Here is a 24,544-nt window from a genome sequence, read left to right on the forward strand (position 1 = left end):
TTTCTGCAGTCCGTTTTCTGTCCCTCGTCTTACCTCTCCCTCTATTCTTCCAGCTCTATCCCCCTTAGGATTGCCCGATCCGCAGCTTCTTTACCTTCGGAGAAGGAAGGTCAAGGACGCAATCACATGTGCTGCAAATTCCCTGCAGTATTGTGAGGATAATTTAAACCTATTGCAATCAATAATTAATATGCCGGGCACGAACCGCCGCTGACTTAGCGAAATTTCTTTTCTCCTTGATGCAGGTGTAATGAATGAGAAATTACTTATTGCCGTAGTTTCGTAACTCGATTTTCTGCGTGAAAGCTTGCCGAATACCGACACAATTTCACCCAGGTTAATCAGTATCTGAGACACGATTTCAGCAGCTTCTATGTACACGCGAACGATACTCGCCCAAAGTGGCAAGTCCTATTTCTCGTTAGACGTTGTATATTGTAAACGATCTGTGTTTGTTTATTTCTATGAAATGCATTCTCCTCGCGACACGGCGAGAGTGCGACGACGGCATGTACAGGGTAGACCAAAAAAACCGGACCGATTTAAAACGTGAAGAAAATCCGAATCCGTCGATCGATTTTCATAAACCTTTTTTCGCTCGAAACTAAAAGAATAAACCCTTTGTTTTGTTTTTTGAAAATCTGCAAAAACGTTCATTCCTCGCTGAAATACACACATTTCAAAAGTGGGGTATTAAAAAGTCGCTGGGAGGGCGAAAAAAATTAGTATCAAAGAATGTTTAGCTTAATTTCCATCTTAAATTGTGATTCAAGTTTTTATTCTGGCTTATTAGCAATTCTCATAGATTCTTTCAAAACCCATTTTTCAAGAGCTTTTTCGGTTTTCGGGCGCAGAACATAAGGTTTTTATTCTAATTCAGATTGAAATTAAAAGTTTTTTAAAATCGGGACACGCGTTTGAATTTTATTCACGTTTTAAGTTGGTCCGGTCTTTTTTGACCCACCCTGTATATGGGTATATCTGTATAGGTTTTTCATTCTCGTATATTTTTGCAAGTGCTCTCAACGTTGCCCTGCATAAATTACTTTGTGAGAAGATGCGCCGGTATAAGAAGAGAAGGCGAAATAGATGCTGCGGGACATAAGTGCAGGGTTATTTAGATGTCAAAGTAAAATTGGGACTGAGTCAAGCTTGATGGCCGTTATCGTGAAGTGGTGTTACCTACGATTTTTAATAAACTCTCGTTGAAGAAATTTTCTCATTGTGAGCTTCGATGAATCGGATCGAAATAGGGAATTCGATGATTCACAGTTTACGAACCAGCATAAATCTTGAACATTGCAGTTCGTTGAATGTTGAAGTGAATTCCCTCTTCACCTCCTCTCCGCCATCCTCGTTACAATTAATAATTTAACGGCACTTGCACCAGCTGGCATTCATCTACATAGCACCGTTGAAACTTGGAATATAAATCAAAATTTACGTTACTGGCGTGCTCTTCTCCCTCAGGTTTCGGGTAATACTCTGCAAGTCTGCACCTTGACATTTGTATTCTAATATCAATGTGTCGTTGTTTTACTTCTTATTGGATATCGCGAACAGCGGGGTGAAAAAAAAAATTGATTAAAATTCCTGTGAAGTTTCACTATTAGGTATAGAATCTTGTGAGAAATTTACTCCCTGTATTCCAATTAGAACCTAAACCTAGGACACTTGACAGTAACGAGGGTGAGACGAATCTTCGCGGTACTTTGAATACGAGATGAAGCTATCTTGTGCTTTCTATACGATGATATGATATTTCACAGCGCTGCACGCGTGGCGAAGAGTATAAATTGACCGACGATGTTTTATTCGTTGGCGGAAAAATAACGACTAGCCCGGCAAGTGCATACAACAACGCCCTATTATCTGCAACGCATGAATAATTCAATACAACAACTTGCCCATCCGCGTACCGATGTCGCAAAGCAAAATGAGCGCGGGCTTGTTGAGAAAATTTAGCTAAATTATTGGCTCGAGTATAATAGATGGCCAAGAGTTTATCGAGAAATCAATAACGCCGATGACAATGCTTTCATTCTTACTTATACGGACATGCAGTGATCAGTGCGTGGGAGTGACGATGTGAAAATTGGAGGCATCAGTTCATCCGCCGGAAGTAAGCGCGGTGAGTTTGAAATTGAACGGAAGATCTGAAAAACAATTTCTGCCACGATATTGTGCGAACCCGTTCACTTTGAAGTGAAAATATTCACTTATTATCTCTTTATTTGAGTAAAGAAACACTTTTTCGACGATTTTGAGATATTTTGCACATGTTTTGAAAATTAAGTTTTTTTTATCCATATTTGCGTTTATTTCGCAACGTGAGAATAATTATGCAAAATGAATAGCGGCAATTAATTTATCAGAAAATTTTACCCTCATTTCATATACTTGACAATTATTTAATGTGCAGTAGACCTCGAGAAAATTGTAAAAAACGCAAATTAAAATTGTACATTATAGTGTACAAAAAAGCGAACGGGATAACTCACCTTGATTGCAGGTGAATCGAAGTGTGGTGGCCATTTTAAACCATTATTATATGTATGAAAAAAAAGTGTATACCACACAAGTAAATTTTCGTAATCTGTGTTAAAATGTTTTTCATCGCTCTTTTATAACGCGGCGTATCCAGCATAATGGGATCAAATTGCGAAAAGTTCAGCCATAATTTCGTTAATGCGATCTAACAATCTCTCACATCCGTCCGGTTATCGATCGACCCTGTTTTTTCGCCTTTTCCGTCGCTGTGTACAAGTGATTGCTATTGTCAGTTTTTTGTATTTGTAAAACCGTTGTTCAGATGTGTGACTAATTGAAAAACTGTGATGAGAGGAGCGTTTCGTAATACAGATTTTACCTCGGCCGTTTCCTTTGTAAGAATGTTACAGGATCTTGTTAAGTTTTGTTCTCGAAACTTTAAAAGACATGTAGAAATTCACGAGTATTTCGCCGCTTTTACAAAACATTAATTCATCGCGATAGCGAGTCATAAACCTTTCGGCGAAATCTTCGTTTAAGTATTGTATCGTAAGCCCCTTTTACATCGTGAAGCGAATCATACGGGTAAAATTATTGTGTAATGCGGTTCCTGCGACAGCCCAGCATGGAATTTTTCGAGGCAAGTGTGAGAAATGTATGCATGAATTTAACAGTTTGGTCTTGCTCCAGAAAAACAAGGCTGTTAGGTATCTTTCTTGGGTGAGGAGTTTAAATTCATCGTTCGATTGTGAGTTGCGTTAGATACACCGGAAAGCTTAACGCGATTCTGGAAAACTTTGGCCTGGCTACTCGCAATATTCGTTTATTTTCTTTTTTATATTTATTCGGATATATTTTTCAACTGAAATTATTCTTCGGGTCACAAGACTCGCGTCTGCATCCTTTGCAAATAAAAAGCGATGGAAGATACTTCTGTAACTTCACAATCCGATACCTAAAATCTTTTTCTTTTTAAGAAGTAAAAAAACCACCGTAAGTATTTCAGCCGGCCACCTTTAATCAATCCACGTGAAAGACAAGCTTCTTGTTGTTGTTTTCTCTTTGATAAGCTTTCCTCTTTGACGTCATCGTTCAATCTTAATTTCTGCCCCATCTCTCTCCTTTTTTATCTCCAAGACACCCTCGTCTGGTGAAGAAAATTTCAAAGCAAGCTTCGACTGTAGAATGCGTGTGTAGCGGGTTTCTCTTCCACTCGGAGAAAATAAAAATAGATATTTTGAGAATTTATTACCACCCACGAAGCTATTGAACTAATTTTTTCAACGGTTTCATCTTGTACCGCTGAGTCTAAATAATTGACTTGAAAAGCAAGAAAAATTTCCAGCTCATATCGCTGCGATTATTCCGATCGATTGTTCTTCGGCATTCGCCAGAAATTTAACAGAATTATTATCACCGTAGCCTCGACAGCAAGCGAAGCTATTGAACATAGTCGAGGGAAAGTTTGCCGATAAACGTAAACAGCTTTCTCCAAATATCGCTGCGAGTTGACAAAAGCTCTTGGAATGTACTTAATTGTACTTAAGTACGTTATATCTAAGATTTTATGTCAACAAAATTTGTTGCAAACGTTGAACGATGTGCTTCGCGGAATAACATTTGCAACTTATTCTCCGTTTGTTTAACACAACTGACGCAGACTTACTCGGCATAAAATTCGATTCGCTTTATGAATAGACCGTGAGATTTTATAAGGCTGTAAAAAACCACTTTGGCGTACGGTGCTTGCAAACAGTCAAATTCAGCACGCTGATCGATTCCGAATAAATGTGTAATGTGTTTCCGAGAACACTGTACATGTATTGCTTCAATTTCGGTTTTCCAAATATTTGTCATGTAAATTCATCGATCCTAAATTGTTGATTAAAGTGATTTTTTTTCGGCCAAAACCGTCATTCTGGTGTAAATTTTCTTCTGAAAATCTATTTGTGACAGAGTGAAATCGAAATCTTCGAATTTACTTTACACAGTAGTAAAAATTTTCCAAGACATATGATGTTCGATGAGGTATTTAGAACTAAATCAACTTCAGATATATTGTTTCCACGAATACTCATTTTACATTTTTTCTCCTTAATTCTGCTGGTATGTTGTTTCAACACGATGCTTGCAAGTTATTGTGCGAAACGTTCAGCCTGCAAATATAATAAATTCCAGCGTGGAATTGAGTGGCCGTGTTTTCTGTCGGCCAATAACGGAAGACCCTGACCGCGGGATGTAAACCGATATCGGAAATAACGGAGAGTGTGGACGGACGGATAATCTAAGCGATTGAAACAAATGATGCCTGTGCAGTTAAAGGCTGGAGGGTCACACGATAGTAAATAAACAAAGAAAAGCTCCGCGTTACGCGGGTCATGGCATGGCGGTTTATACATGGTGCATGCAACCAACACACGCCGATAGCCGAACCTTTCCGAGTTCACTCGAAGTTCCCAGAGTCGTGCGGATTTCTGCCAACATTCCCCGAGAGCAAGTTGATCCTGCCGGCAGTGGGGCATCGTGCGGAAAACCCTTATAACTAACTGAGGCTTGAAAGGTGATTTCTTCTTTCATCGCATACGACGAAAGTCGAATGCCTGCTTTACGGTAACCGTGAATTCGACTGCGTCACGTGGTTGCCAAATTTTTGTTCAACGAGAAAAGTCCTTGTCGATCTTTTTCGTAAGACGACTCGTTGTTCTCTCGTGGCGTGAATGTTTTATTTTCGTTTCTTCTTTTTCATCTCGGTCGCACGACTTTATTTCCGGCGAGACAAGTCTCCGTATCCTCGGATAACAAGTGTAATTAACACCGCGGGTCGCTTCGTGATTGGAATTTTTTCTCCTCGGTAAGATCCGCTCCGCAAGCTCATTATTTCCAGTTAATAACACGCGTGAGGGCGTTAAGTGTTGAATTGACTAGCTCAATCTCCGAGAGTGGAAATTCATTTCGACGATCGTTACGTGGCTTAATTTTATTCTCTTCATTCCCTCGCGTTTTTCGTCTGCTAACCTCGGTTTAACAAATTGTAAATATTTGCGAGAACGCATCGAAGTTTCCCTTCATCGGCGTTCGTTAATTGATCAACGATTGCATATTCATACGATCGAAGTGCCTCCTGCCGTGCTGCCGTGGGGAATGGATTAATGCAATTTCGGTAAAATTGTTACGCATTGTTCTTTTGAGGCGATCGTGTTTCTGTGGAATGAAAACGTGCCGTTCAGTGAATTCACGGAATACGAAAGTCGTATCAAAATTCTCGGCGAAACGAAAACTACGTGGTTTTTCGTAAAAATTATCTTACTATTGTATTTTTTTAGTGATTCTGAAACCCTTGACCAAATTTAAAAATAAATATAAAGTGACAGAAGATCCCGGCCAGTTATCATATAAGGAATCCGGCAATATGGTTCACATGGGACTTGTGGGCCAGTACTTTTCGGAACTGGACCCAAACTCTGTGGGCCCACCACGAGCAGTGGACCCAGCCGTTCGAGCCCGAAAATTTGTAAGTACTACTCGACAACAATTAGTTCACGGACTTGTCGCATGTTTAATTATTTCTTTCGTACTTCGAGAAGTTGGTACTTCATTTTTCCTGCAAAACCGATCCGAAACATTTCGACGGAATGTGACGAATCCTTTTCTTTACCGCAGTTTAAAGCAGATGATATTAAAGGATTCAAAAGCCAATATAGCGAGTACATCCCATTTCGCGGTTCATTCATAACTCGCCTCATTTCGCCGGTATAATTTTTCCACAAGTTACCGACCGCCGTATTTTTGTTAAAATATCTACCAAACTCGTTATTCTATCGCTGGATTAATATTTTTATTTTGTTGTTACGTTACTATATGTTGCGTTACTGAATGCTTCCTCGCAAATATACGTGAGTTGGGGGCAAAGCGTTCTGCTTTTTAAGTAGAAATAATCCTTTACCTCTTATCAAAAATGTGCAGAAGCTGTAATTCTTAATACAGCTTATACATCAAAAACTGTCGATAAAAAATGAATAATTCAAGAAGGGTATGAGGCAGTTTATGTACGACGTATCAATCAGGACGTGGACTCGTTGAAATATTTCTTTCGACTTATCGATTTGGAATTGAAATCTACATCGGGATAAATGGGAATGAATAGATGAAATCCAGTTTCGAAGGTCCAGGTCCGGCTATAACGGGGATTTTCACTACTTATATTCCGGTGCACTTTTGCTGAATTATTACTGCGCGTCTTGTCGCATCTCCGCGAATCTGCAACCACGAAACGTTGTTCTCTCGAATTTTCACCCCTGCATTACTCACGCATGTCTTTAAATTTCGTTTCGTGTAAACCTTTTCTTGAAATTTATAACCTGCGTGAGAGCTGCAGCTTTTTCCATTCGGCGAGCAAACGTTGTACCGCAGGTGCGTAACTTTGAATCATGTACTCGCTATTCAAGTTACCGAGTCAAGGTAGATAAAATCTTAGAAAGTAAAATAGAAAAAAACAGACGGACAAGCACCTTGACATTCTGCAAAAAGTGTGAAAAAATTTTAAGAATTTAATGAAGATTTTCAAATCTCACACGTAATTTCTTCCATTAATGGCGTATCATTTGATTCTTTGTTTGCGTATATTGGTTGCGGAACATGAAAAATATCCACGTATACCAGAGAACGTAAAAATTGTGAACGAGTAATTTATATGCTGAAAAACGCTCGAAGGCACCCGGCCCGGTTGATTTCTGTGGTTATATACCGGCGGAAGTAGCGAGCAGCAACGTTAACATGAATAATTAACCTCAAGATTTTCACCCACTCGTTTTCGAATCTCCCTGAACACCCAGGGACCAGGTTCCGAACAAACAGAACCGGCCAAGCGGGATTCCAACTGCCCACTCGTTAATGCATTAATATTCCAATCTACAACGCAAACGGATATATTATTCGGTAGGGCGAGCGGATTTATTAACAAACATCCTACGAGTTTCAACGGCGTGATAATTAGTGACTAATTTTATTCGCTTCGTCGACTTTAGGATACCGTTTAAATTGGCATAGTATACGCAAGGACACGAGGAAGAATCCTACAGATGTCAGCTTTGTGCGAAAAAAAAGCTGCTGTGTATTCAATATAGATGACTCGGTACCTTTCAGAGTTACGTGAAACATTTCAATATTGATAGATCCTCGAGGCATCTTTTCGCTAGTCAGAATATTCAAACGTTTATACTTCTCGGAGAGAATTGCTCCCTGTATTCTTATTTTATTCCATTCTTTCATCGTTTATTTATGCAGAATAATGAATTAATTTGATATTGGATATTTTTCGCACTCTGAATATTATTTATCGTTTATTTAATTGATCACTCTGCGCATATCTGCAGCCAGACGCTTCGCGCCATGTCATACCGATAGAAATGTGGCAAAGTATAATATGTACAAAAAAAAAGTCGGGATGAATTAATCGTTGAGATATATGTATACGAAATCGGTTTATTTTTTTCGCCACAAATTCTAAAGAGCTCCAGTACGTACAATATTTTCCTCGTAGGGAAATAGCTAGATCGCATCATACATACATATATATGATACGTCAAGTAACAGGTGCCTTGAATTTTGTTCGGTGAAACAGCGGTGGCCTGTTTCCTTGTAGGTACCTAAAACTCGGGGGAAAAAATTTCCGTCGAGATTCTTCTGCGGTGAACGAAAAACGAGGGAGGGAAAAACGCGAATTTCAAAGGGATTCCTCGGTCAAGTTACTCCGCGGCTTCGTTACGTCGCTCGCATTCCGGGAACACGTAACGTAAATACTTTTTACGCGTAAAGAGAATGGTCAGAGGAGGGGAAGTAATTTCTTCCCTTGAAATTGCCGGCGCAATAATTGCATGGCGAAAGCATATGACGACCTCTCCGGCTTTGAGCCCTCCAACATGCATCGTAGACAGCTATTTCTGCAGGGTAACCTCGCTATTGCACCGTTTCTACCTCCGGCAATACCTCCAGGCATAATAGGTACAAGGTGTACGTGTTGTACGCAGGTAGATGTGTATGCGGCAAATCTAACACCTATGTACAGCCAAGTTCACCTGCGGTATCGACCGGCCATAGAGTTACTGTCTGCGCTCCGTGTGGGTACTCGAAACTTCATAATTTGGTCTGCCATCGCTTTGCCCTGTTTGTTAGGTGGTTCCCGTTTAGTCGAGGTTGTTGATCGTCATTTTCGAGTTAAATTAAAGGCTTTGAAATTTGAGAAGGAAACATTCGGTAAACGAAAGAGTTGCCGATAAGAGCGTGGGAAAGTTATTTCCGAAAAACGTTAGCCCAAGCTCTCGGATAAGATTTGAACTTAGAGTCGACCTGCTTCACAACACCGAGTATGAAATTATTAATTAATGATAAGTCGGAACATTGCCACCCGCGTTATTTGTTTTGACCGAAAGTTGTAGATTAAAAGGAAAATAAAATATTATATGCAAACGTATCGCGTGGGTTATACTGAAAATGTATTTAACCGATCGTGAAGAATTCGTGACTCTACGTTCTCAATCTGTGTTTTGTTTTTGTACGTTGCATTGCTGTTATGTCAAGAATACGCAGATATTAATTGCCTCTTGTCCCAGTCCCGAACACCACAAATTCAGGGCTTGTTCAATGCCGTATTCAATTATATGACTTCCAATTATGCTAATCGAGCTATAATTTAACTCATTCTACCGCCACCTGAAGGCTGATGAAAATCGGAGTGTTCGTCGAGAGTGGAGGAGAGAGTATATAGAGTAAAAGTGTCTTTCAGGTCGAGTTTGAGCTTCCAATGGAAACTTTCAACTTTACAGGAAAGTTATATTTAGCTTGACTATTTTGCCAAATTTAAGTGGGAGGAGAAGAATAAGATGAGAGAGAAAATTTGAAGGGAAAAAGATAACGAAGTAAATTTATCGTTGAGTCCTGCATAGAAGTTATACGATAAGGGAATTGACTCGGGTAACGTAATTCGTATAAACACGAAACGATTGAATCATACGATGCTGGGTAGAAATTTTCTTTTGCTGAAAATTTTGTCGCATTCGATGTACGCGCAACGTGAAACGTATAGACGGCTAACAATCAAAGTTTTGTTTCTCGAACAATCTCCATAATTCACTGATCCGAAACTCGAAAGGCTCAGTTGTTTGCTTCCTCTCTGTTTGTATCACGGTCAGGGGCCAAATTATGCGGGTCGAAATAACTATCCGTGAGATAGATTAATTTCCAACGGCGAAAGTCCAAGAGCCATATTTTTGCCAAGAAATTTTCCGCGATTCTTTGTTTCATCGCCAAAAGCAGCTGAAAGAATGAAACAAGCGAACTAATCTTGCTTTTGGCTAATCGACAAAGTTTTCATTTCCCATCAGAAATTAGAAATTCCGGAGTACCAGAAAAAAATTGTATTTCGTGTCACGGTCGAGTAATTTTTTCCCACCAAAAGCGTCAACGGTGTCAGAAGAAAAAAAAACCCGTGAGTGCCATGATGAACCAAAGGCGAGCAAGCTATATGCTCACACATCCACATGGACGCATCGAGCAAACACGGACGAAAATCAATATCCACTGTTTCCATACCGTATCAGGGTACATACTTTTTACCTGTTCAAAATCGTGACTAGATGATCGTACACGATAATAAAAGTAATATATTGTCGAGACTTGAATTTTTTGCAACAACTTTTTTACCGCCAGCCGTACGGGGTGTAGTAAAAAATTTGTTCACCTGAAACTTTTATCCCCATTTTGTAGGAAATAGTATTTTGAATAAAATGAACCATGATACTGTGAAATTTAACGAATCTACTATGGATTTTTAACCATTTTAAAGTGATTTGAAACAAAGTATCGTTATCTACGCCGTTGCTTACAATTTCAATATTTCCTGTTTTTGTATTTTCAAAGAGATCTTCGCAGCTTAAGAGTATAGAAATTTGATAAATTACATTCTCAGTGTCGATATTTAGCCAACCAAATCTCCTCAACCAGAGATTTATAGTATCAGCTTTTCGTCGACGACCAATCGCTGACGTGATAAACGGCCTTACTTTCACATCTCGTGGAGGGTTAGTTTCCGATTATTTCTTCGGTTTCGTATTACCTACGACTCACACATTTCACCACAAAGTGTGGCCACGCTGATATCCAGGCATTACAGAATACATATACACATCCTGGCGCGGATCAATGGATGATCGGGATATCAGACGAAGAAGACTAACGCGCAACGGGTGGATATGACGGGGTTGAAAACGAACCTCTGTAGTGTGTATAGACGTCACTCTTACTCGTCGAGAAATTGAAACGAGGTGTCAAAACGCAGCGCGTGTTACGCCGAGCCGAGATTCAATAAAATTAGCAGCTGTGCCCCCGAATGTCAAGATCAAACGAATCACTTCACGATAACAGCGCTTCGCGACATTCCGACTCCGGTATTTTCGTAGATTTTCCGATTTCGTCTGTCGTACGGAAAGCTTCGAGTCGCTCTCAGTAATACGATGTGATAGATCCTCTGGAAATATTTTTACCGACAACGTGACGTGAGATTCGCCTAAGATACCTGTGGCTCAGAGTTTATCCTTCGAATCGGAATAACGCTGTTTCATGCCAAAATTTCATCATCTGCAGGATGTCCAATACACCGGATATACCTACACATACTGCTCGGTATAAAAAAAAAAAAAAAAAAAAAAACGAAAATCAGCTCGGAAACTTTTGAATTACGATTAACGATATGATGGAGGTTCGAAAATTGTGTATTTCGGTTTTTCAAATCCATCAATCAAATGGCACGCTGTAGTAAAAGTCCGTTCAACGAAACAAGGGCGTTGGATTTATTTAGTGGAGACAAAGTGGGGTCAGAGTGGCTGTATAAGATGTAGGACAGCGGTGCCATGGGTTTTTCATACAGATCCGTTGATCCCCGCTGAATTTTAAGGACGCAGTTTGCGTTATCTCACATCTACGGCACATCTCTTCGAACCTCTGGTGACTTTCGAGGTTTGCCCCTTAAATTCAGAAATATTATACATTTTTCCCCTGCCGATCAAAAAGTCTTCCACACAGATTCCATCCAAATAAAATCGCGTTGAAAAGCAGAGCGGACAGATGAAGGAGGATTGTTTATACTTCAAGTGTACTCGTACTCGTATACAACTTTGTTATGCAGAATTTCTAGCGTCATCGGTGAACGGGAGGTAAAGTTTCCAGTTTCACGAGATGACATGTAGGTTGAATCGTTTCAACAATACTGCAGAAGACAATCGTCTACTCGACATGCGCTCTCATTGAAATCGAATTGTTTCGTCGCAAAATTAGGTATAGAATTACAGATTGAATTTCTGCGAAATTAGTTTCTCCGGCGAATGATCCACCAACGGGGATTTTCAGATGCGGTACAAGGGAGAAAAATATTATTCGATAACCTTGTTTCTTTCTTTTTATACTTTTCTCATTTCCGTTCAAGTCTTATCGTATACTATATACCTATGTACCGGATATCGTCGAGGCAGTTTTTATTCCATTGAAACGAACGACACAGTTCCGATTCATTTCGTTGGGCTCAATCCCGTGTCTTCTACTTCTACTTCACCTGATTATGTTTCGCCGGTCAGTATCCACGGTACTATACCTATACATACGCTGCACTTCAGGCCTGTCTCTCAGGTTGATACTACCGTACAATAAATATCATTTCCCGCTACGCCTCCGCGTTTAATGACTCAACTTAATGCACGCCTCGTCGAGGGGGGTTAATCAGAATTGCAACACGGTGGAGAATTTTATTTTCCATCTGGGGCGGGCATTTTCACGCCTCACACACTCGAGTTATTTGAATTTTCTTCTGGCTCGTGGCTGAAGTCCCTCATTTCCAACGCCCAGATTTATAAAATGTTATTTTCTTCTTCCGCCAGTTAATTTTTCCTCCAATTAAACAATCAGCGTCATCCAAAAAAAGAACATCCTGTCAAACACAAAATATTGGTGGTAACTGATCTATGCAGCATTCGGTTTGAAATTGGATGACCATGATTTGAACACAGAAGTTAACGTGCCAATAAGAAAAATTGTTAATTTCAATGTTGTTTTTTTTTTTTTTATCTTTTTACTCTTGAACACGAACATCGTCGTCACGTCAACATCGATTCAATTGGCAAGAGTCTTGCGTTATCATTTTGTTTAGTGAACGCGCAAGCGTCACCAATCTACTCTGGAATTTAATGGTTGGATAATCGCGGTGATTACTTGTCGAATACATTGTTTTTACTGCATACCACTGAATAAACGTTGAAAACAGCTGCGTGACGCTTGAAACGTTTGACAAACCGTGGTAATTACGCATGAATATATTCTTGTTCAGTGTTGTAAGCTTCAAATAGACATAAGAAAATACTGCATTATCCATTAGCGTGAAACGTCTAGACGGGTGGCTTCGAAGTTTGATTTAACTTTGACAAAACCAGAAAAAAAGCACGGTATAAAAGTTAGAAAAATATTTCGTCACCTTACAGTGTTTTGCGTCTAGCGATTCACTGGCCATCGTCAAGAAAAAAATATTGCCGTCGATAAATTAAAAAACATGTATTTTTCGCAGTCCTTCGTGGCATGCAATTTTTAAGTTTGACTATACTTGTATTTTTCTGCATCAGACAATTTTAAAATGTCCGTTCCGTCATTTTTCCTTCGTTGGAATATACACTCTCATCCGGCTCTTTCTCGAGCAATGAAAGTGGACAGTGTGACCGACAACGAACCGTGTTCAGCTGCAGATTATCTTCAAAGTCGTCGCAACGAACGCCCGTCAAGGAAATTACGTGTCAAAACCGACCACGTAGGTTTCCTCGAGGTTTGTGCTCACGATTGATTTCTGTAAACGAACAAGCTGCAACGCTGCAGAGTTTTGCTGAAAATACATATACAGCTCTGTGCAGCCGTCTGAAGATGGGAGTGCAGAACGGCTCAAATCGTTCCCAGTTATTTTCTATCAAATCCTAGAAAGCGGGACATCGCAGACACGTTTGGTAAAGTAAACACGTCTGATCGCCCTCGTTTACTACAATATACGACCTGCTAATCGGCGACTGCGCCACTATTACGATTAACTCACGTATCTGGTGCTCATCGCATCCGTTATACGAAAGGCTATTGGAAGATGCTCCAGATACAGGCGGATACTCCATTTCACAAGATGGCTGTATACCTGTTTGAACTATCTCGAATGTCTAATTCGATCATCCGCTTTCCGTTGAGCATCGGTGAATTGAACATCATTACTTTATCTTTGGATATCCTTAGGAGGGTTAAAACACCCTGAAATGCTCGGAGCAAACATCCGGGTTGTGACACGTGACGGGAAAATGTCGACGCTATTTTCCCAACGGCAAATTTTATCAGAGCAGATCGCGAAAGGAAGATAAAGAGACTTATGTTAAGTAGAAACCGTAGCGTTTGCTGGTGATTTTGTCAATTTTCGCGAACTTCTCTAATCCCTACGTAGGATACATTTAACCGTAAACCTACGCTGCCCGCGCGTCACTGGTCTCGGCTGTGGTGAAAAGCTTTTAGCAAACGAGATGCTTTGATCAGTCGATACAAGATCTGACTGAGGATCAACCCTTGAAGAAACGGGAAACGAGCATGTGAAATTTCATTCGAGTTTAGTTACACGCGCGCCTAATTCTGATAAACACTCTGTTACTATTATTCTTATCTCTGATATTTGAGGTAAAAGTACGTTTGATAGCTCTCGGGAACGTCCAAAAGTTTGCTCGTTGCTGAACTGATGTCCAAGGGCAAGTCTGCCGGTGGCGATGACACGGGTAAATAACTTGACAGCTCGGCCAGCGGAGTTCAGAGCACCGTTAAGCTCACAGAGAAACACTAATCTGAGGTGCTTTTGGTCAGCGAGGGGATTTGATGTCTACCGTCTGGTTCATGCCTGTGACTTTCACATTCGCATAAGCTTTGCAGTTTGTGTTTTCGGGAATTTTCATTATTTCGGGATATCAAATTTCAAAAAATTACCAACCGTTGAATTTTACAATTAAGCTCTGCCGCAGGGTCAAGTAAAATTAGTTGAGTGAAAAATGACATAATTATATATCAATAAAATCAAGGTGTAAAAGCAAAACCGAAGTTTCTGAGTTCCTACAAGTCACGCAGGTTATTACTCTGCTTTTCAGTTTCGTTTGCTTCTTCTTTCTCTTTTATGAGGCAGTTAAATGTTGAAGGGTCGTTTATGATCGAATAGTCCGACTTCACCGGCATCACTCATATTCGCTGGGCTGTGATAAATATTATCCGACCGCATACAGCCGTAAAGTATTATAAGACAGGCTATAATTCGATGACAAACGCAGCCAGCGTCTTCTTGGCGCGTCTTATAGCACATCCATATATCGAAAGACACAAAATCTTATAGATAGCCAGAGTAAAGAAGAATGAATCAAGGAATAAAATAAGGTTCTTATAATTAAACATTGTTGCCTTATACATTTTCATTCATTTTCCTAATCGACGCAGTTTATGCCCTGTTTTCATGGCTGTGGCATTGAGCTTTTTCTTTGCCTCATCCTGATGTTAAATATGGATATTCAACTCCTCCACGCAATTTTGCGCATGCTGCACGACACTATATATCATCGTTCCTCGGTTTAAACATCTCAAAACATGTTGAAACATTTTTCATGCGGTCATTTTTATTTGTCCTGGAGATGTAAAAGTTTCGCCGAATTGCCTTGATTTGGAAATAAAATATTGATAGTACGGTAGACTGTGGAATGGTGAAAAAAAATTTTCATCAAATTCTACAGAAACGAGGTGCTCGTAATTTTTGTAACGATGGACTTCGACAAGTCCATGCTTAATTAAACTCACGAGCGATCGCTGCATACTTGAAGACCAATTATCGAAATACTCGTTGGAACATTTCATCGTGTACCTTTGACGAGATTTTAATTATCTCGTTACCGACGTTTTTAAAACACATGAGAAAAAGGTATAAGAGCTTGACACGAACGTAGGTCAAAAGTGTGACCATGTTGAACCCTAGACTATAAAAAAAAAAATAACATTCGCGACGAATTGATTAACCTCCTCCTTTTGTGAAGCCAGTCGAAATAAGTGTGCTAGGAGTTGGTTTGAGTTCGTGAATTTATTTTTAAAAAACCCCCATTAATTCCTTGGTAGCCATTGACAGAAAGCTTTGGGGATGAAACTTAACTCGGCGATGAAAATTCTGGGGACCCTTAATTATCATGCCTAAACACTTGTAAATCCTGTTGTTCCGCGAACTGTGAGGAATTGAATTAAAAATATCGTGATGTAACACAGGGTTTCGTGCACATCAGATATATACCTGCTACTAAAAACAACGCGCCCCAATTGCGAGGGAGTATAAATTTTTATTCAAACTCATTCTTATCGTCATTTGAGGCTCCGGGCGATCGCGATAGGCCAGTTAAGTGCTCAGAGCTTTCTCGGCACGTTTAACGTTGATTAATAAGTTAAAATAAAGATAGAGAGAGAGAGAGAAAGGAAAAAAATGGTGGTGCAAAATTACCAAGCTAGCTAAGCGAGAAACGCCGGCCTCGTTACCGTTAATTACGACAGAGCGTTAATTTCTTTCACAGTTTATCTAGACTTTCGACGGTGAAATTCGCGGGTAAAAATCCGTCAGCGGTGTCTTGATCTAGCAAATGAATCCCTCTTGCTCTTCTTCACATTTCGAATGATACTTTCAGGTGGGAATGGAGCAAAGGGACGTTATCCTCACGGCTGTATTCGGCACCGTCGGTGCCGTCGCTGTCCTCGTTGGATTCGGTCTTGCCGCGTGGCTTTATCTCAGAGCCCGAAGATCCAAGCAACGGGATAGCGACCTCGAAGAGCAGCCCGAAAACGGAGCTGGGGGAAGCCAAACTCAGCCTCCTGCGAAGAAAAACGGCCTCCTGAATCTCAAGACGCCACTGATCAGCACCAAGGCCTTGGGGTGAGTCTCGTCTTTCCACGTACATTTCCCTTACCGTTTTCTTTTCGTTCAACAGTCGCTTTCCAACACCTCGCGCTTTTACGCGCAGCGTTAAAAACCATCGATTGCAGGTTTTCCACCCGGATGACTAACATCCGGTTTTACCTCTTTAACCGATTGATATGCCCAACGATAAGCGCGGAATGGTTTTTCCACCTTCCATCCGGCTTGCCAAATGGCATCCGAGTCTTCCTCACCGATAATTCAAATTTGAATCCTCTTTACACAGGGATTTCGTATTCATACCACATTTAGTTGCGACGACGCCAGCCACCCTGGCCTATCTCATATAGGTATCTGCCAGATGACGCTGACCAGTTAGAGACGAATCTGACCCCTGAATGACGGCATTAATGGAAACTGTTCCATGCGGCTTTGTGCCTCATGCATTTAGTGCGTTGTAATCCCTTTTCGATTACGTCCCTGATGTGCTAAATTTACAGTTGTCATGTCTTTTCAACCCTGCGAAAATATACTACTACCATTTTTCAACGTTTGACAGATTTGAGACATTTATTTTATACATTGCAGGTCTGCTACGAAATTTGTATTGTAGCAATTTTGTGAAAACGGTAGGAAATGAAATATTGTTACATCGTACGTCTCTGAGATGAAACAATCGAAAGATTCAACCAAGCGTTCCAGAAGCTCTGCTGGAACAGAATATTTCGTGTTTGTCCTTTTTCTCACTAAAATTTGAGATTGGATTCGCAACAACAATTTAACGTCCGAATGAACAGTGGGTATTTTTGGTTCAGTCACGTGATTCCAATCCTAGCTTTTCTAATTATATCGACAATTTTCCGGTTGACGTAATTATGTTCGGAATATGACACTGTGATCCCAAAGTTCAATATCGCGGTACAAACGAATTTACTATTCGATTGATTCAATTATAGAAATATCAATTGTAAGATTTATTGAATCATCATCACATACATATACATCATCAAATTGTGAAATCAATAGTGTGACAGTTTGTTGAAGATACATTTTCAGATCCAGTGTCTTATTGTCATTAACAATACATCTGTTAAAAGTTCAAAGTGAAATTTATATTAGAGATGAAATATTCGAAGTCAGGTAACAGGTAACAATTGGAAATTCAATCTTTTCTCTGCAGTATCAATTGTCTCTATGCTTTGCTTGTAAAGTAAAGCGGAAAAATGATCATCAATCCACAGAAATATTCCATCTGAAAAGCTTGTCAGTATGCCGGATCCATGGATGGTAATATATCGGCCTCAAAAGCCTTAAAGAGCTTGCAAGCAACCCGCCAATTCCAATAAAGACATTTTTACCGACAGTCGAGTGCTTTTTAGGACATCGCTGTCGGTAAGAACGACGGTGATAATATTATGGCTGGAGCTTGCAGGAACAAGAGCTTCCTTGTAGCATCCGTAGCTTACTGTTTTCACTCTTTACCGACGGATGAAAAGCTCGAGTGACAAAATATTTTCAATTCAACATCGCCGGTTTATCTGCCATCGAACTGTTACCTTCGTTACTGCAAGCTGCCGAGAAAATCATTTCTACGGTATAATTAATGACGCAAGTGACAAATTTCATAGGTTGTGTGAAATCTCAGCAGGGATGACGTCAGATTTGCTGTAGCAACTTTACATTTATCCGCGTTTATAGCTTTTTTGAGCTCGAAAAATTTATCAAAACTTATACTTATGTTAGACTAAAGTCTTAATCCTTGATTCCAATGTAAATAAAGGCAAGGAATGCGTTGTTTTTGCAAAGTTTCTCTACATATGGTAAAAACAGACAAAATAATACCCTGCACATGGCGTGAAGAAGGAACGTCATTAATTACGTTTGGAAAAAAATTCAAGAACGTCTACATTTCCAGCTTACATATACATGTATATGTGTATACGCGCGTATGCGTAATGTGAAGGAGAATTCATCGTTCTTGTTGAGAAAAAACCTTAAACCCAAAGTTATTTGAGTGCCCTTCGCGAAGCAAACCTAGTCGATCGTCAGCCGTGAAATATTCAAGGGTTGTGGTTTTTTTTTCCGGCGTCTAATGAATTAGTGATGATCATCGAAGCGATTGACGGGGAAAGGCCGTGGATACCGGAACAAGCTCAGGCTCTTGAAGCTATCAATCTTAGAATTTGGAATTTCGCTGAGGGAAACTGCGTCAGCGAACGAATTAAAAGAAGGCATCAAACAACTATCCATCAGGATCTGGCGATCCGGTGTACGAGATGTCGAAAGTGGTAGCAAAAAATACTCGAAAAGTGTATTATAAATTTTAGCACGAGGATGACGAACTGCTTAAAACGAAAACTATGTTTTTCTTGTCCAAGTAATAGTATCGCGAGCGTGAAGAGAATAGAAGGCATATGTGTACTACTTTTGACTATTGGATTTCCATATAGGGTTTTCAAAATGCATATAAAAATATCATATACGTACTGACTTTTATGATAATACGATGATGAAAATCGCGAGAAGGATCGAACGAAATTCGAAATCGATATGGATGAGGGCACCGTGTTTGAATAATTCAGAACGCCCAAACTCTCTTCACGGATATTTGACGTTCATGATTCGTATGGGGGTTGAATCAGCATATCTAGGCAATCAGGGAAATTGTCTCTTGGTAACTTCGTCTAAGGAACGGAAACGCGCCGTGCAAAAGATCTTTATATTATTGTTAGTTGCGAAACTTTGTACTACACATAAGTACGTCACTTGTTAGGTATATTCAACAACTCGAAGAACTCGCAGTATGTCATACATGGGCAGATGGAATGCTCACACAATCCTACACATAACTTAGTTGCGGAATGTTTCGCGGTTGCGAAACAGGCGTTGTGACAATGGAGGCGGGAATAGGATACGTGATATCGTGCAAATTCGAAACACTGGCAGGAAACTCGTGCACATTCACACACGTCTTCCAACAATGATGATCCCGCTGTGCGAGGAAACAGCTAATATTGTCGCTGCCATAAATTTGTGGCAGCTGAATGTTGAATTATTGCATTCACGGTAGTTTGTCGGATCAAAAAAAAACTCAGCATCTTCCAATATCCTCTTTTTTCTGAACGCTTAGAAATATAAGGTAGTTGAAAAAAAAATAATTCTTTAATTGGATCACACACGTGGATTTTCCCAGTCAACCTAGTGGAGATTTTTGATCAATATAATCAATTCAAGATCAATGTCTATAGAAATATGGCATGACGACTGCGGAGAATGAAAAATACACGTAAGGTGCAACGAGCAGAATAAAAGGTAGCTGTACTAATTGTCAGAAAATTCAGAAATATATTTCTATGCAGTTGAGTAACTTTTGAAAATACTTTAATGTATATTTTTTCATGAAGGAGAAAGTTCTTTGACTCTGGTACAGAGAATTTTCAGTTCAATCTACACGCGTTACCTCCGAGCCTTCTGCCGTACTGACAATGAGACTCATGAAAATTTGTACAATATGAAATTTTTGGTATCGTAACTACTCGAGACAATTTTTCAAAATTTCATATTATTCCCATCCCATGCTGATGATTATTCCATGTGTCTGAGAAAATTGCGTTTCACTCAAGGGATGAAACAGGTACTCTGCGTACCTGATTCAGAGAGAAAAAAGAGGAAAAGCTATTCTATCTCGCCTGAACACTCATCGACTTCAGAATTAAGCCGAAATTGCGGACAAGGGTAAACTAGACGAGCTTATATTGCTTCGCAGCGTAATTTCAACTCGAATATAAAACACGTGCAGGCCACACGTCCGGTTATTGGTGATGAAACGGGACTTAAAGGACCCTCTGCACTCGCCTGAGTTACGGCATGATTAAACAATTGGGAAGCAAACGACTCGCTGCCTCAGCAATTGACCCGAGTTTGCGTTATTGAATCTTAACGTCGCAGTTTTGGCCGGATCGACGGTGTTTATCACGTTATCGGGAAAATTAAGTCTCGACCCTTCGACCGTCGGATATCTTTGTCATCATTCCTTCGCCTCTGTGGCGATGATAGTCTGGTCTAGTCTGGCCTTCTATACTCTCTATTCTAGCTTGACATCAATATATAATTATCGGCCCCATTGTCACGTCGCCGCGTGTAAAAAAAAACAACTTCGTACCTTCATGCATTAACTGCACATTATCGTGGGGTGATGAATTTTTATCGTATATTTTAGGATAGGCAGTGTAATTTTTACAGCGATCGTGCATTAAATCAACCTCAATAAATATCGTTACCGTTACCGTACATTTATAACCCGCTATTGTCGATAACTATTTCAATTCGTCATTGTACAGCGTCCATTGTTGCTATTATTCGAACTTTTACTTGTTATTATACACAAACGACGGCCGTAATAATTATCGCTTTTATATTACGAAAGAATAATAGACGGCTGCACAGCGAAGTTCAATCGCGAACGTTTATAATTGTTGTACGGGCGCATAATGAATACCCAATTTATGATAATTATGGATATACAAGTATAATATACGAAAGTTGAAAGCCTTCCGCATTTTTCCTTCAAGGATGTAGCACCAGCTGAAAAGTGACATTCCATTTCTGAACGTCAGATGCGTTGGATGTATGGGATTCACTTTTTCTCGTCAAAATAATGAAAATCTCACGCTCATCCCGTGCCTAGTTCCCTCTTTTCGTCAACTTATCAAAAGAAAATGAAATAACAAAATAAAAAAGTGAATCCCATATATCTAACACACCTACGCTGCGGGGGAAACCAAAACGCAAAAGATCCTTCTCCGAAAAAACATACAGGGGCGGAAAACGCATCTGCAGGAAGCGCAGAACGTGTCGCGCGTATCATTATTGCATTATATACGAGTTCAGTTTATATTTTTATAAAAGCGTGTGGTTCCGCAGCGCAAGCTGTTTGCGAAATCCGTAGTTTACGAGGAAACTGCAAACGGAGCCGCCTCGCCATCGCCACCAGTTGTTATCGGTCCAGGACGCGATAGGTGGGTTCGATATTTACGAGAATCCGCGGATATTCGGTAGCAAACAGATTGTGCATACGCAGGAACTGCCGCCTCCTGGATGGCTGATGCTGATACGTATTGCAGGGTGCGGGAAGAAATTATTAACTTTAGTAGGTTAAACGTGATATTTGGCTTCAAAAATGAGTTCTAAAAATCTAAATATAACAACTAGGTATTGTTTTAGGATCGCAGAAAAAGATTTCTCAGTTTTCCTAACCGAAATTAATTGTTTAAATATTAGTAAAACATCGGCGGAGTTGAAGAAAGCTTCAAAAATGTCGAAAAAAGGTCTTCATTCCGCATGAAGAAATGCGCCACGAAGCCCATTTCCACGACTAATGGACTCTATGAGAAGTTTGAAAAATGTTTAGGGTGAAGTTCACCACAATTTGCCTATTAGGGTTAATTGTGAGTAGTAAGTAATACAAATTCTTGTGACCACATCTTACCGACACTCTCAAGACACAAACGTTTTTTCAGAACGTTCAAGAAGAAAGGTTTGTCTCTTGGGAGAGTCGGTAAAATATCGATACAGTAATCTGTATCCAGAAGCGGCCTCGTATTGCTCGTTTATTACGTATTAGACACACTTTGGCAGTTAACCGATTCGATTCCTGGTAGTGCACAAATTTATCAACGACAAAAGTATAAGGTATCGGTTTTTATGTAACGCCGAGTTGCTTTGCTATCGGGTAAATTTGTCTCTCTCGGTCACTGCGCCGCCGAATCTGTCGACCTGAGTTTATACACATACGTTATCCTTACTTACGTACATCATATGTATACCGTACGGGAACCGGGGCTTGTAGATATGTACCCATGCACGTGATACCCATAGATTCGTGGAGCGAGTTTCTATCCGATCCCTGGCTGCGCTATACAGTACCGACTTTAGCCTACTTTGAGCGTGAACTCGACATGTACTTCCTGCATAGCACACTGCGTACCTACTTCAAGAGTGTAAAGTACTTAATTTACTATACCTGCAGTGAATTGGACAGATTTTGCACATGCAGATTCATTGCGTGTCTCGGATTTCGGGTATGAGGAATATTCCGCAAGAGTCCGGTATTATAAGAGCGTCTGAACATCGTTATGGTTACGGTTTGGAAATGAGGAAAATTTTGTTAGCCGTGTGACTGTAAAAGCGGAAAGTTTGTCGCCGCGGGGCATGACGGGCCATAGTTAAGCAAGAGGCCGAGGGAGAGAGAAGGATGTGCCTAAAGTGAGATGGATAAACTGAAATAACGCGTTGAATTGCGGGGCGGGACAAAAGCTCGCAAGGGAAGGCGAGCTGTCGCATTGAGAAACAAAAGAACGTTGAAAGATTATTGTCAGGATAGTGAAAAGATGATGATTATTATATTTTTCATGATAATGAAAGAGATGACGGCTGTCGCCTCTCCAGGAATATAATAAAGAGATGAAAAATTGTCCGGGTTTAATGGAGCTTTTTGTTATGAATTATAATTAATTGAGAAAGATGATGAGAAAAAAATGACCCGCACATTTTTAATTCTCATAAACTTTGATCATGAATCACAGATCCCGAACCCGCGCCTACTTTACGGGTAAAATTTATTTCAGTGATATTAGCTGGTTTGCCGCAACGCCAAGTGAATTGAGCTATTTTACAAGTCGATACGTCGTTCATACGTTACTTTCCTCCCTCATACAATCCGAAAGCCTCGTTATTCCGCCGCCGGAATCCTCGCCGACAGTTTACGTTGAACGGGAAAACTTTTTTCATCCAGAAGCTACGGACGCGTTGATGGTTAAAACGAAAAGTTTTCGCATCGCGATACATAAACATCATGCAAAAGAGCCAAAATACAAACTCGCGATACATGCCGGGGTGCGATAATTGTCACGTGACACTTACGTGGATCATATATTTTCGTCTTAGAACATACGCAAGCACATATATCTGGTGTATTTGCACGTCGGCTAAGTGCTTCCGTAAAGCTTTTTACGCGAGCGCCTGTAACGTTGGCCAAAGTTTAGACGGCTATTTTCCGCTCCCGCCGCTTCCGTGGCACAACCTTTCAAACTCCGACTCCGAAAGGTCTTAACACTATCCCAGCGTCACGGCGATCCTTGTTTAGAGTTGAAACTTGGCGGGTTACACGGCCTATGCCTTGTTACTTCTGTACACAGGTTTAGCCTTGGCTCAAAACTACTTCGAAAACTCGCCGAATAAACGGCACACTTGCAATTCAAACACCGCGGTTTGTTATCTTCGGATTCTTTCAGGTCACATTCCGCTCTGTCCTCCATCTTCAGAATTATGCTCACGAGAGTCCTTCGATTCAGAATGGTACAACACGAACGCACGACATTGTCTAAAAATACGTCACCTTCAACAGCACTTGTGCCAACTCCGTCGACGCAATATATTGCAAATTCGTCCGTGTAACATAAATCTTCGAAATCATCCGCACGAAGATCTCGATGCGCAGAATTTCGGTACCCGTTCTTTTTTCCTTACCGCACAGTCATTATCAGGAGTAGGTATTATTTACCGGTGTGTCGTTATTCCTGGGATTGTTTTTTGCGAATACAGAGAGTGACGGGAAGCGAGAAAAATTAGGTGGGTATAAGCCTACAAAGTATTGGTATACAACGCGTGCAACGGTAGGTCAGCGAGCACTGAGCACCTCCATTGTTTCGCCCAAATTTTCACGGTATAGAAACTCGCCGTAAATTCAGTGACTCGACAAAATCCTTGGTTCATCAAATTACCGAAAAGAAACTGCAGGCCCAGCTTCCGTCGCGATCGGGCGTTATTCAACCGAATTGAAGGCGAGGCTGGCGGTTGACAGTTCTTGTCGCTAATGAATTACCTCGTTCGTAGAGCTTCGATGAACTCTCGCTTATTTGTAGGGGGAATTAATCGTAACGGTACACCATTAAACAGTGTTACTGTTCCTTACTCCCTCGACAAGTATTTGCCAGGCGTCGACCTTCGCTGCTAATACCTTCGCTCGCACTCATTACGCGTTTCTACTTCTCTATCCGATGCCAAAATTCTGGGACA

General features: G+C 40.4%; 1 protein-coding gene across 4 annotated transcripts in view; it reads left to right on the forward strand.

The window, feature by feature from the left end:
• LOC124303477 (synaptotagmin-7) overlaps positions 1 to 24,544 on the forward strand; it is a 205,926-nt gene that overhangs the window by 78,074 nt on the left and 103,308 nt on the right. For 3 of the 4 annotated variants that reach the window (XM_046760715.1, XM_046760714.1, XM_046760711.1), the window contains exon 3: positions 16,242 to 16,486. In XM_046760715.1, coding sequence (XP_046616671.1) covers positions 16,248 to 16,486 — 239 coding nt within the window. In that variant the 5' untranslated portion in view covers positions 16,242 to 16,247. Of the gene's footprint in view, positions 1 to 4,982; positions 5,051 to 5,813; positions 6,002 to 16,241; positions 16,487 to 24,544 lie in introns of those variants that run through there. The other variant, XM_046760710.1, reaches the window with a different exon arrangement.

The sequence above is a fragment of the Neodiprion virginianus genome, chromosome 4, assembly GCF_021901495.1.
Source record: "Neodiprion virginianus isolate iyNeoVirg1 chromosome 4, iyNeoVirg1.1, whole genome shotgun sequence".
In the NCBI taxonomy this organism is placed as follows: domain Eukaryota; kingdom Metazoa; phylum Arthropoda; class Insecta; order Hymenoptera; family Diprionidae; genus Neodiprion; species Neodiprion virginianus.